This window comes from Pleuronectes platessa, chromosome 7 (genome assembly GCF_947347685.1).
Source record: "Pleuronectes platessa chromosome 7, fPlePla1.1, whole genome shotgun sequence".
Classification (NCBI taxonomy): domain Eukaryota; kingdom Metazoa; phylum Chordata; class Actinopteri; order Pleuronectiformes; family Pleuronectidae; genus Pleuronectes; species Pleuronectes platessa.
The window spans coordinates 17972102-17985598 of record NC_070632.1 but is presented as its reverse complement, the minus strand read 5'-3'; the positions used below and the strand labels follow the sequence as shown (position 1 = coordinate 17985598).

The 13497-nt window shown below is 43.9% G+C and overlaps 2 protein-coding genes across 2 annotated transcripts in view; one reads left to right on the top strand and one right to left on the bottom strand.

Annotated features, from left to right (window-relative positions):
- Positions 1 to 1486, top strand: part of LOC128444070 (cyclin-dependent kinase 17) — a 31291-nt gene extending 29805 nt beyond the window's left edge. The window contains exons 16-17 of the mRNA XM_053426368.1: positions 164 to 241; positions 1045 to 1486. Coding sequence (XP_053282343.1) covers positions 164 to 241; positions 1045 to 1082 — 116 coding nt within the window. The 3' untranslated portion in view covers positions 1083 to 1486. The remainder of the gene's footprint in view (positions 1 to 163; positions 242 to 1044) is intronic.
- A 1280-nt stretch (positions 1487 to 2766) lies between these two features.
- LOC128444071 (ETS domain-containing protein Elk-3) lies at positions 2767 to 13003 on the bottom strand. Its single transcript, XM_053426369.1, has 5 exons — positions 12666 to 13003; positions 8754 to 8962; positions 7594 to 8376; positions 4511 to 4633; positions 2767 to 3587 (listed from the first exon to the last, which is right to left on the bottom strand). The coding sequence occupies exons 2-5, from the start codon at positions 8958 to 8960 to the stop codon at positions 3489 to 3491; spliced, it is 1212 nt and encodes a 403-aa protein (XP_053282344.1). The 5' UTR covers positions 8961 to 8962; positions 12666 to 13003; the 3' UTR covers positions 2767 to 3488.
- Positions 13004 to 13497: the final 494 nt, after the last annotated feature.

Genomic DNA, 13497 nt, shown 5'->3' with positions numbered 1-13497 from the left:
GCAATGCAGTAATGCAGACTTGGCAGGCTCCACTAGGTACAACTTGAAGGATATTGCAGCGTGCAGCGAGGATCAGTTACAGCCTCGTAACATAAGGCACTATTCTGCTGGCAAGATGTGATTTCTGTCGCACTGACGGAATAATGCTCTACATGTTTGGCAGGCATATCCATATTCACACTGAAGGAGGTTCAGCTGCAGAGGGATCCCGGCTACCGGAACTCATCGTACCCAGAGTCAGGTGAGTTAGAATGTTAATGCCAATAATCAATACTCACTGGCCTTCAGGCAGCCTCCTTTTTATATATTTTCCATGTCCGACATCAAATTCTGTCTTGTTTGACACGCTTTACACCAGGGTCTCCTCCATCTTGGCTCACTATAGCTGCATTCAAACATGCACTTTTCTCCAGATTATCTCCTGACTTTCTTCAGAGGGGGTGTATTTGTGAACCCAATTGCCGTCATGCCATCCCCCCCCCCCAAGTAAAAAGGCCTGACTATGTCCGACTGAATGTATGTGGGAAAACAACAGGAGTATGAAGTCCCAGAGTTATACACTTTTCCATAATTAAAGATATAGTCAAGAAGCCAAGTTGAGTATAACCCTGGAATCACCATGTAATCTGTCAAACTACAGGCAGAGACAGTAGGTATCTATAATCTTTCCAGAAGCCAAGCTGAGTGTTCTGAATGTTTCTAGACTCACGTCAGTTCCAAGTGTTTTTTGTTGGTAGTTTTATCACAGCATGATAATAACTGTAAGCATTACAACACACAGAGACATTCAAACATGCATCCCACCAAAACAAATTTTAATGTAGCGTTAAGTGAACGTTAACATAATAAAGACCAACATAGTTAAAGAGACATTTTAAGACTCAGTGGAAACCCTGGATAGGGACGACGCATCGATACTAATTTCGTGTTTTACTTGAGCCCACTCGCCAACACTGATAGAAGTGTCTCATTATGAAAATCTCTTCTGTAAACTATATAAAATCTGTAATTTATGATTCCATCGATGTTTTTTCTCTCCTTTAGGCAACGGAAAGAGCAGAAGACAAAGTATGCTGTTTTAGACTCCCTGGACTCTTTTTTTTGTTTTGACCATTTGACCATTTGGGAAGGATTTCCAAACTGTACAGTCTCGCCAATGGATCAGAGATCTGAGATGGATGTTGGCGTTGAGCAGTACCTTCATCTTCCTCATCACTCCCCCTCAAACTTACTTGGGAATCTTGTCCACAGTGCGACCCCTCCCCCTCCTGCCCTCTAGAAGAGACGTTTATATACTGTACATCTATATTTATTGAGAAGAGAATTTGCTGCTAAATCCAACTACTGTTTAGAATTCTAATGGACTCGGTCACTTTAATGAGAACATGCAATGTATATAGATTTCCTTTTTTTGAAGTGGTGGTATTTTCAGTTGTTTATTTTTTTTCATTTCCATTTTCATACATAAAGACTCCTCCACCTCAAAGCTCCTCCTCGGTGTGAGTGGATGTGTTGAGCTCAGCAGCAGACGAACGGAGGGACGTCTCTGTAGCAGCTCAAAGTGGTTTGACCATTTGCTCTGAAGGTTTCTGAGGCCAGCTCTGATTTAATAACTGATCATTTTATCCTAACTGGAGGCTAATCCCAGAGAAATGCTGCCAAGCTCTGTGGAAAAAATAAGAAAAGGAGATTTTGTTTTGTCAGATACTGGCAAAGAGTCATTCCAGGATGCTGTGGTCTGTGTTGTGACCAATGAACAAATGCAGGAGGGAAACTGGCAGCGTAGAATTATTAACAAGGGCATTAAAGGATTAGATCCGCCTCCTAAACAATCAAACTCGTGAACAACCGCCCTCATCCTCGTTCTTCCTCTCCTCAAGTCGGACACATTTTCTCCTCCGCTCAAAGAGGAGAAAGCGCAAAGTGAATTTCCGGTGTCGGAATCCGTGATGCTGCCTTTGCAGATGTGTTCTCCTCCTTTCTGCCATTCCCATCTCCATCAACTGTAAAAAGAAGAATGGCTCAAATGGCTACCTTTTATTTCTCTGGATTGCCTCTATCGTTGTGTTGCATGTCTGTTCTGTCGTAGGAGGAAGCACACGTTCAGGGAGCATAGCTGTAGTCCGCCCCCCCCCCCAGTGAATAAGAAACTAAAGTTAAATCTATTTAACAGTGTTACAGGAGATGTTTTGTATGATATTCTTTAACTTTATTTGTCGATCATCGTTATCTGTGTGGGATTTCACTGCAGATGAACTCCCATATTTGAGCTTTTTTTTTTTTTCAGAGTAAAGAATATTAAATCTAATGTTTAAACAGAATGCATGGGTATTGGTTTTGATTTTCTTTCCCTGACACCATAATAAAGATCTATGTTAACTCTCATAACTCCAGGTAGGTACAGCGGGTATCCATCGTTCACTCAACTTTTATAGTTTTCTTACAGCGTGCCACTATCTGTAATAACTACATCACACTAAGACATTATAAAACTCACATCCTGCCAAAACATTCTCTTGAAAAAGCCAAATTTAGCAGTAGCATTAAAATGAACATTAATGTAATTAGGACTTACCTGAACATATGTAAGACCTAGTTTGTAATAGTAACATTTACACCGTTAAATTTTACACCTTTAAGACTCTGCAGAAACCCTGAATAAGGGGTTATGAGATTAAGAACATTTTATCTAAAGTTTAAACAGAATCCAGGTTGGATTTTTGCCTTCACTTGTTGTAGCTACAGTAAAACCTGAAGTCATTCGTATTTCAGCATTCAATGCTTGGTTTATTGAAAAACGACATGACGTTCTTCACAATACAAAAAATATACAGAATACATACTATATACCAAGTCCATTATAAAAAAAGAACATTACAAGCGTTACAAAGGCTCTTTTTCATTGATTTGAAATCTTGTCTTCATTAAAAGATTTGTTTGAAATAAAGAGGAAAAATAGGACAACAAGGCACAGCCGGTACTATCGGAGAAGCATAGTGCATACATTACATACAATACCACACAATGTGAAACGACCTGTTTCACACTGATGTACATTTAAGGGGAAAGAAATATTTTTTTAATCTTTTTTCTTTTTTTCTTACAAGACTAAAAAACAACTGAGCTCTCTGCGCAGAATGAGTGGACGACTAGCCGTTTCCTCAGCTAGCTGCACGTCACTACTGTCTGTGTTGAACAGGGTCAAGTGGAAATGTGCTGTACTTTATCACAAAGAGCCCGACGCCTCACAAACATCACGGCGTATGGCTTTACTTTTTTTTACCAAGTGCTTTCAACCACTGTAATCTGAAGCAACTCAAGTGCAAAACAAAAAGGTGAGGTCACATGCTGTCACAGGACTTTACTGAAGCAAAATATCTGACAAGATGGGGGAAGAGATCGCTGCTGCTACTGATGAGGAGGAGGATAAAACCTTCAACCAGAGATGGATGAAGATGGGAGGTTTTTTTCTCTTCGCAGACCCTGGATCAGGATTTGTGGATGGTGGGGGACAGGAGCAGGGAGGAGGGTGTTCCTTCCAGGTTTGGCAGGGGGACAGGCATGTGTCCGTTGATTAGGCTGGGGAACTGTGGAGGAAGAGAAAGGGGCCGAGAGTTAGCGAGGCGGGGACCGACGCTCTATGAAAGCTGCTTTCCGCTGAGGAACTGCAGCATTGTCACCGCTCTGGCTTCCTGTTTTTTTTATTTTTATTTTCATTGTACCTCTTCCTTTTTAGTCTCTGTCCCCTGCACCTCCACAGCAGACGAAGCAGTCAACAATGTTTGTGCACAAAGAATCCGGTATAGTGTGTGTGTGTGTAGGGGGGTGTGGTGTGGTGCGGTGCATGTACGTTTCTCAAATGAGGAGCAGCTCTCAAACCAGTCCGCCCTGTTCAAACCGGCTCCCCTGGGCTCAAACAGGAAGTATTCACAGGATTTCCTCTCCAGCTCACAAGCGCTGAAACAGGACACCTCTGCTGGACCTGCTCACTAACGCACAACTAGTTTCACCACCGCTGCTATTTTTGCAGATCTCAAAAACGTCTTGTTTTATAAAGTCTCTCTGTCAAGTTAATTTGAAGGTCGAGACCCAAACTCCTCATTTTAAAGGACAATATAGAGGCTTCATGGTTATTTCCTGTTGGGTAAAAGAAAATAATTGTTCAATATCTGTCCAGGCCATAAAAACTGGTGCCAATCCTTTTATTACCTGTAATAAAAGATAAGCCAGTTGTGTGTGTTTGACAGTGGTTTATTTGTATCTGTCATAATCGTTTCACGTGACTTAACAACTGCTGGGAAGAACGAGGGATTTTAATTTCACCTGCAAAGTCTCACAACTTCCTGCTTGGCTTCCAGTAAACAATTATCCTTTCTGCACATCCTCTGTTCTCACCTCCTGCGTGCCCGTCGCTTCATGCCCACACCTGTCATGTCAGAGTGTGTGTGTGTGTGTGTGTGTGTGTGTGTGTGTGTGTGCGTGCGTGTGCATGCGTGTGTGTGCTTGTTACCTGGAACAGTGAGCTGTGGCCCTGCAGCCGGGCGGGGCTGAGCGGGGCGACCGGGCTCAGGCTGCTCCAGAAGTGGATGCCCGACAACAGCGGACTGTGGGCCAGCAACAAACCGGAGGGAGTCTGCAGGGAGGGGGGGGGGGGACAACACAGGAGGAGGAGAGTGAGGGAGGTTTCTTGTAAATGAGAAAAAAAAACAGTGAATACAACATTTTTCTCTAAAGACAAACAGAGACCCACTGGTTGCGGAGCATTTCTCTGAGGGCCTCGGGTAATGCGAAACATGCTGAAATAGTAAATGGACGTGTATTGGCGTTTCGGAAAAACAAACTGGCGGAGCAGGAAGGAAGTCTGTGCGTTTTTTTTTTTCTCCCTTCCAGAATACAGGGGTGACGTGAGGAGGCATGGTGGACAGTGGGGGTTGTTGTTGATCGGCGAGGTGGAGGGGGAGAGGGGTCCTCGAGCCCTTGGAACGCCAAGTCGAGAGAGAAAACATGTGAAATCAATTTCTCCCTCTCTCCCCTGGTCTTCCTTCCCCCTCCCCCCCGACTTTCCCCCGTGTCACCTCAGAAGTGAGCCAGTGTTGCGGAGGGACCGGCCCTGCTCCCATTATTAATGGAATTATTGGAGCATATGGCATCACTTAGGGCCTCTTCCCGGCTCTCATAGGTCGAGCTCAGGGAAGATTTCTGTAAATCGCTTGTTTTCTTCTGATCCCACTTTTTTGCGCTGCCCAACAAACAGATGAGAAAAAGCAACTTTGTGAGTTCGTGGACAAACCTCTGATGTGGGAAGCTCTATTTTCCCTGACGCACCCTCAATGTAAACACATTGTTATTATTATTATAATACCTTCACCAAGGAGGGACAGTTTCATTTTGTTGGCTCTTTTCACTGAACTGATTATCAACAAACATTGTAGATGGATGGAGCCCGGTTGTCAGGAGAACCAATTCTATTTTGGTGGGATGCAGATTAACGGGCAGATCCAGTTTTATGATAAATAAATCGTTTAAACTTTCAGACCACCTCCTCCTAGACGATCATGTGTTGGATTATTCGACCTTGGCGGAGGTATGAGGTCTACTGAGAGCTAGTTCTTCTTATTATATCCTATTGAAATAGATCATTAAATATACAAATTGAGTAATGAAAGATCTAAATGTCTGAAGTGGGTTGAATGTAGCTCAAACTTTCTAGACTAATCTTGAGCCATCTTCTATTAGTGGTCAGCTGTTTATGACTACACAGCTAAAGACACTGAGCGCTAACACACTGAATCAGCTGCACTACTCAGACATATTTCTACCAGAACTTCTATTTCCAACACATTCTGGCAATAATCCCCCAAAATAAAACCGAACAGTTACACATTAAATTCATATAAAATAAATCTAAATTTGCTGAATTTGTTTAAACAACGTAAAATGGCGTCATAAAAAGCCTGAACCTATTTAAGCCTTACATATCACTTCAACTTTTTGTTACCTTCCCCTTTCTGATTCTTCAACTTCTCATGACTCAAGGGACTTTTTTGCTTCCAGCATCACGCGCCGGGTTTGTGTCGGAAGTTTGTCGCTGTGTCTCTCAGAACTAAAGGACACTGACGTCATGCTTCCCCCCCATCGCCAACCAGACCACCGCACAGAGGGGATGGAAACAGATAACATCACCGAATTATTCTCCTTCTTTGTGAGATTTGATTATTATCGGACTAACTACTTCTGCTGTGGCCGGCACAGAGACATCATCTCTAGTATCCCTTAAATTATTGAGAGCAGAAATGAGAGAACTTGCATTAATGTGTCCCTGGGGAGCGAGGGGGCGGATGAACATGAGCAGAGAGAGATCAGGGTTATCTCAGGTGTGCGCAGGTCGACCGCCCCATCAGTGACCGAACTGATTTCATTTGTGAAACTAACATAGTGAAATGTCTCAGTGTACACTGATTTAAAAAAAAAAAAAAACTGGACAAATAAACAAGATTTAAAACAGGAAAAAAGAATCAGGGAATCTTAAATCCTGAATAGAATCTGATTTCTTCCTCATCGTGCAGCTGAACACACTCATGACGTTCATTCAACATTGGAAATCGAACAATGTTGAGACAGTTCGTCCAAACACTGCAGCAGAAGTTCCCACTAACATGTTGCAGTTGCAGTTGTGCTGCTCCTGCATCATGTGAAGCCTCCGTCTGGTTCTGTTCTTCCAGTGTTTTGGATCATTATGTTGCTGTAGGATGAACCACTGACCAACCAGTAAGTCCTGGTTCTGTTCTTTGCCCTCCCTGTTCTGCCTGTAATATACAGCACTACTTCCTGCAGCACAGTATTGCCCTAATGATCCATCAGAGGGAGTCGTAACAGTTAGTTCCAACACAGTCTTTGGATGTAGCCGGGCAAGAAATTGCTTCTACATTCAAAGCTTCAATTACAACAACAGACGGCTGCAAGTTAACCAGTTTCTTAATCTCTGAAAGTCTCATTGCACGATTTCCCAGTTTCTGGTTCCGTCTTTTTCCTTAAGTACAATTTAGGGTTATTGATTCCTGGAATAGTGGAGGTTTTCTAAAACATTTGATTGGTCAAGTATGTTGGGAAACATGTGCTGGGAAACACTTTGAACTGCTGATCATTCTCCAAATGAGTAATACAGTGAAAATGTGGAGTCAGTAAAGTATCTGAATCATGTTTCTAAAAAAGACAGAATCGATCCTGTCATACCTGCGTCCAACATGCTGCACCAACCTGAATCTGGATATCTGCTGATACCATGATTGTGATCATTATAAGCAGTAGTATCAATTGTAGGGTTCCACAGTAAGAAGAGAATCAGGAATGTTTAATAACTACTTATGTCTGTGAAGTGATGTAGTATTTAATCCATTTGTGCTGAGACATTTAGGCTTCGTGCTTAAAACTGCATTATTACATATTTACAATTCATCAAATCATCAGGCTTTCGAATCCGGATCTGAACTGTGACGTCAGTCCGATATTGAATCGTGTTGCTATCTGCACTCAATATCAAAACTGGATCTGTTCTGTCTGAACTGAAACCATCACTGGGACGAATCATCTCACCTGTGCAGTGAAGAAGGCAGGAGTGAGGGAGCCGGAGGGGAGGGCTGGGCTGTTGAGGGCAATGGAGCCGATGTCACTCCCGGCCAGCAGCAGGGACGGGGCGGAGATCTCCAGAGCTTTGGGCTTTTTGCATTTTGGTGGGAGTCCGTCTCCTTGGTTTCTGTGACTAACAGAACTACTTCTACCACTGCTGCTGCTGCTCCTCTTCTCAGGAGGCTGCAGGGCGCGCTCCCGGTGCCCAGAGGAAAGGTTGAGGGGCTGGGCGCTCTGGTCAGAGTCCTCCTCCTCTAACTCTTTGACAGCGGGGCTCCAGCTCCGGCCCGGTTGGGCGTGGGGGGAGGGCGGGGAGTGGGAGTGGGAGGGGAGCCTGGATGGCCTGGGGGAGATGTAGGACTCGGGCTTGGCGTAGGGGGGGGAGCTCCTCTCATTGGTGCCAAAGCGAATGACTGAGCGCGACTCGTCCTGACGCTCCCGCAAGGCGCGCAGCAACTCGCTCTGGTTCTGCAGCGAGCTGATGCTGAAGGAGGAGTAGAGACCCGAGTGGAGGTAGTCGTTGCGACACTGCTGCACCCCGAGGGCAGCCAGGGTCCTCCTATGCACCTCCTCCTCCCCTTCCTCTTCCTCCTCCTCCTCTACCTCCAGCTCAGGGGCCTCTCCTTCCTGGAGGGGAAACCTTCCAGACGCAAGGCCCATCTCCACCGCCTGCGGGTCCATCTTCAGGATCTCAGGGAAGGACACAAACTTATACACAAACTTCTGGCCAATCACCTTCTTAATGATGTTCTGTGAAACAAACACACATCAGTGACAAAGAGAACGTTAACAACAATATACAGTTATGTAAAACATGGTGACATTAAGATATTAACGCATATTGATTATCAATGTTTCAATCCAGAGAATGTGAACTGCCTCACTGAAACAGTTTGTGTGTGTTCCGGTGTGTTAGAGCTCTATTGTGCGTTTGATGAGAAAGAGGAAGTGGACATGTCTATCGGGTAGACTGTGGTGAGGAGCATAACAACGGATATGTTGTTGTTCTATACCATTTCGCAGGCTGCCTTCAGCTCCCACCACCTCTAAAAGCTGCTGTGACATGTTTTGTTGTACGACCTCAAGGTTCTACTTCCTGTTCCTGATCCGTATCCAGTGTATCTCACCTTGTCGTAGTAGTAGCGCAGGGCTCTGCTCAGCTTGTCGTAGTTCATGTTGGTCTTGTTCTTGCGCAGGCCCCAGAGCTTGGCCACTTCCTCCGACTTGAGGAGCTTGAACTCGCCATCCGTGGACGTCCAACATATCAGGTGCTTGTGGCTCTGGTCAAGCAGCAGCTGCAGCAGGAACTGCCACAGGGTGATGGCACTGTCCATACCTTCAGGAGGACAGATCGGTGTGAGCAATTGGACTCAGGTGCAGAATATGCAACATGAAAGCTCTCACTGGTTATTTTGAAGAAAATGTTCCTACAAAAACACCCAAACTACCTGTGTAATACTAGCTCAAGCATCCAAGAACAAGAGGAAAGCATCTCCTTGCAGTCGCCTATTCCAGTTATTATCTTTGTTTTATAATTCAGTCAATTAACTGTTCACTCCTCAAACATATCGCCTGTTTGAGGAGTTAGTTCAGAGCAAGAGGAGCTGATGTTTCCTCTTAATTAAATGCCTCTTTACCTGATTCTCCGCACAGACTAAATTATGCGAGTGGCTGAAGAGGGACAAGCCTGTTTAAGCTCTAACATGTGGTGTAAGAAAGAGCAGAGCGCTGATGAATAGAACAGTGTGTGTTAAAGACTGCAGTGTAATGTAGCAGCAGCGGGCAGAAGAGAGAAAAAAAAAACACACATATAAGGAGGAACAACAGCTCAAGCCAGAAATATGCTGCGGTTCAACCTGGCCCTCTCTCCACAGGAAGTATGACTGGCCCAGGGTGGGTTATTCCTTTAATAGAGGAATGTGCAGCCTCGAAGCTCCTGTCTGCCGGCTAGCAGCTCACATATTAATAATTTTGTTTAAGAGAGGAGGGGCTGTTTCCGCCACCGCAGACTGTAGCAACACAAAGTGCTGACACGGTTGGTGGATTAATCGATACGTCAAAAAACAGATCGACCGGCTAAAAGTTGTTAGGCCAATTGGTCACTAAGTCATTTATTGAGCTAAGATGCCAATTTAATATATTTGACTTTTGGACTTTGGATCAGACAAAACAAGCCGAGACACTTGAGAACCTTAGAGAGATGAAAACTGGTCGGCTGCAAACTTCAACCCTGTAATGAAAAGCACGGGTGATGCACACCCTGCATGTGCACTGTACATAACCCATTCAGCCTTTTTTGTATTGTAAGAATGCCATTTCATAATGAGATCCTTATGAAAGCATTTACACCATGTAATGAAAAAAGCTATAAACTCTAGATTATGTCCTATATGTTCGCAAAAGTAAAAGTATTGCTACGCTATATGAAAATATTCTCTGACTTCCTTGTGACAACATATGATGGGGAATAATTGTAAAGTCAGAATTTATTTCTGTTGAGCTTTAACCTTGACCAATCAGCTACAAAAGTTAATCATCTGGAGATAATGTCCAAAGTTCTATTCTCACCGAGTTAGGTGCAAACGTATCAACACATTGTTGAGTTCTTTTGAACGCACACACACATATACACAAATGGGCAAAAAAACTGCTTTGCCCATGGGTGGATAAAAACTGATGAGTCAAAGGTTGATCAGATTCAGTTTGTGGAAATTGGGTTAGAACATTTCTCCTTCAAGACGAATTTGCACTTAAAGATATCAGCTACAGAGCCACTACAGTCCTCATCTACCAAATGAGCTATCGAAGGGATATGACCACAATTATAGTTAGATCTGATTTGTGGGACTGATAGACTTTAGTGGCACTGGTTTCTTTTATCTGATATTTGCTCTTTCATTTGATAGTTTAGCAAATTTTAGACTGAATTGAATTGATCTTAAGTTCTTTGTGTCAGACATCTTGCTTCTTTTGTTAAATAAAAAAGGAAGCAAACCTATCGTTTCTTCTACACATATAAACATGTAGTTTCTTTATTTCACAATATAAAAATATTGTATTTTTGATGTTATATAAACATATTGTTGTATTTTTCACTTTACAAATATGAACATATTGTTGTCTTTTTAAATGTTATACATATGAACATGTTTAATTACTTTACGCATACAAAAATATTGCTGTAATTTCTGTATCACAGATATTTTTGTCTATTTTAATATTCACATAAAAATATTTATAGTATGGTTTTAGTGACAGTATGGAAAATTGTCCCCCTCCACACAGTGCTTCATATTGATGAATCGGACCTCTTTGTCATCTTGTGTTCTCTTCGGTCTAATCTGTGGATGTGCAGAGTGATTAGTTACTGATGCTCACAAAAACAATGATAACAAACTGTCCATTCAACCACTTCATATCTCTGTCCAGACAGGAGAGAGAGGGAGGGAGGGCTGAACTCACTTCCGACACACGCTATCCCCTGAGTTTTTTATCTGCCATGTGAAACTACAAACCTGTCAGAGTCAGGACTTCCTCCTATTCTACTTCCAAGGACAAATGGTGAGCAGAGGGGATCCCACAGCAGGGGATCGTTTCCCCAGTCCGGCCACACTTCCCACTAAACCCCGGAGGAAGAGGGGTCAAAAGATCCAATCATTGTCCCGTTTTTCGCAGCTCCACCCTGTAACCCACTCTGAAACCACACTTTGGCTTTTCGACCCTTTAAACGCAAAAGTAAAGCTCGCCATCACAGGGCCAGTGAGCTGACAGGCCTGCAATTATGCCAGAAGGACTTATAAACATTCACCTTTGCAAGATGCTGCAAATAGCACAGTGGAACTCTTAAACACCCTGCAGTCAGAAGTACCTCAGAGAGTGACCAGCAGGAGATGGAAGGAAACAAGGTGATAATAAACTCACGGCTGACACACGACGTGGATATTAGAGTGAGTGGCCCAACACAGGTCACACCGCGTCAGATCATCACATTTTGGGCAGCAACAACACAGATCTTGATAAGATAAGTTGATATGAGGCTGATTGGGTCATATGAGAAACCAATGAAAAAAATTTCAAACTTTCACCAAAGCAAGTTGATGATGTCACTAAGACCTCCAAAACGTTACCTATTTGAGTCATTTCTGAGATGTCATTACTCATCTGAAATTCTTAGAATGTTATGAGTGATCAGTGTGTGGTCATGTGCATGCAAAATAACAATACTACTTTATCATTGGTCTCCCAAGACATACAACATCTCTGGCCTCATCATTTTTAATCCAAAACTGAACTTGTGAATGCTGAGGTGGTGCTGAGGCTCTAAGACTGATGATGGAGTATAATGGAAATAGAGACAGACCCAATTATACCTGCAGACCTCCACAGATCATGGTTAAACTCATGCTATGAATATCTCCGGGACACTGTTGGTGCTCTGCCCGGGGGACGAGGAGCCCTGCTGCGGATGCTCTGACTGACGAGCCTCGCCGTGCGCACAAAGCAGTCCACTGTGTTGCCTGAGCGGAAACTCCTAATGAGATTAGATGGTGTGTGCAGACATTACTTAGCCATGACTAAATCTGCTCTCTTCCTGTTCGCAGACGGTGGAAAACTCAACATGGGCACATTAAGAATGAAGCCTCGACGATAGACTCTGAGGCTGCGGGCTTTCTTTGCATCGCGCCGCGTCTTTTGTTTGTTTGCTTGTGTGTGTTTTGTGCGGGGAGGTTTCAACACTCGTATCCGGGAGCTGAAAGTTGCGGCGGCTCTTTACGCACAGCTCAGCGGTCTGGATCGCTGCTCTGCCCCACTGACTCATTTTCAAGATGTTGCTCGGACCGGAAGACGAACACAAACCGTGCGTAAAAGTTAAAAAACGCACCCAGGCGATCCAAGTAGCTTAAAATCAGTTCAACATGTACAGTCGAGATGGCACAAGGATTAAAAAAAAACACGAACACGATCGCGTTATTTCACAGTTCACATCCCGCTATAAGGCACCAAAGCGCAGTTCATCACATAGAAAGAGTTCCTTTTACCTGATCTCTGACGGTTTGTTTTCCCCCCGAGAAGCGTTACGGTGAGCCCTGGGTGATTCCTTGTTTTTCCATGCTTTACTTCTGCTCCTCACAGTTGTGCTGCGCTGAAATAGGATCCTGGGCTTTTTCTCTTTCTGAGCAGGAAGTTGGAGCAGGCAGACACAGAGCCGGCTCACTTCCTCTCCCCTACGATTCCCCAGGCAGTTTGCCGTCTGTGTAAACACACTTTTCCTCCCCTCCTCTCCTCCCGTGCCTGCCCGCTGACCGTGCGCCAGCAGTGGGCCTGCTCACACAGGATCGGCACACATGGTGATACAGAAACTCCGACTGCCCATAAACTGACATCATCACCATCGGTCCGCAGGCGAGCGCGCTGCCTTCACGTACGCCTCGTTTACTTTCCAGTCAAAGGCCAAGAGCCTAGTCGTGTTGGTTTTGGGTCTAGTACACCTTCACTACTGCGTTATAGTGTGTTAGTGCACCAAACGAGAATTAGGATAACTCCATTTAAAACTAGGATGGCCCTCAGTAGAGATCATACCGCCGCCAAGGCCAAACAGTCCCCTTAAATACAACCAAGCTTTCAAAGTCCAAATTTAACAGAATCATTGATATTAATCCTCTAAATATTAATCAACCAACTAGACACAGACCAACAAAAACGATAACAAACCATCAAGAGTTAAAAGATAACCTCCTTGGCAGAAGTGGAAAAGATGCTTTTAATTGTCATGTATTCCTGAGGATATGAAACTACAGCTTGACAGGGGTTTGGGGGAATTAACACTACAAAAGAGACCTTTGAATAAAATGAATAGCAAACAATCTAGTG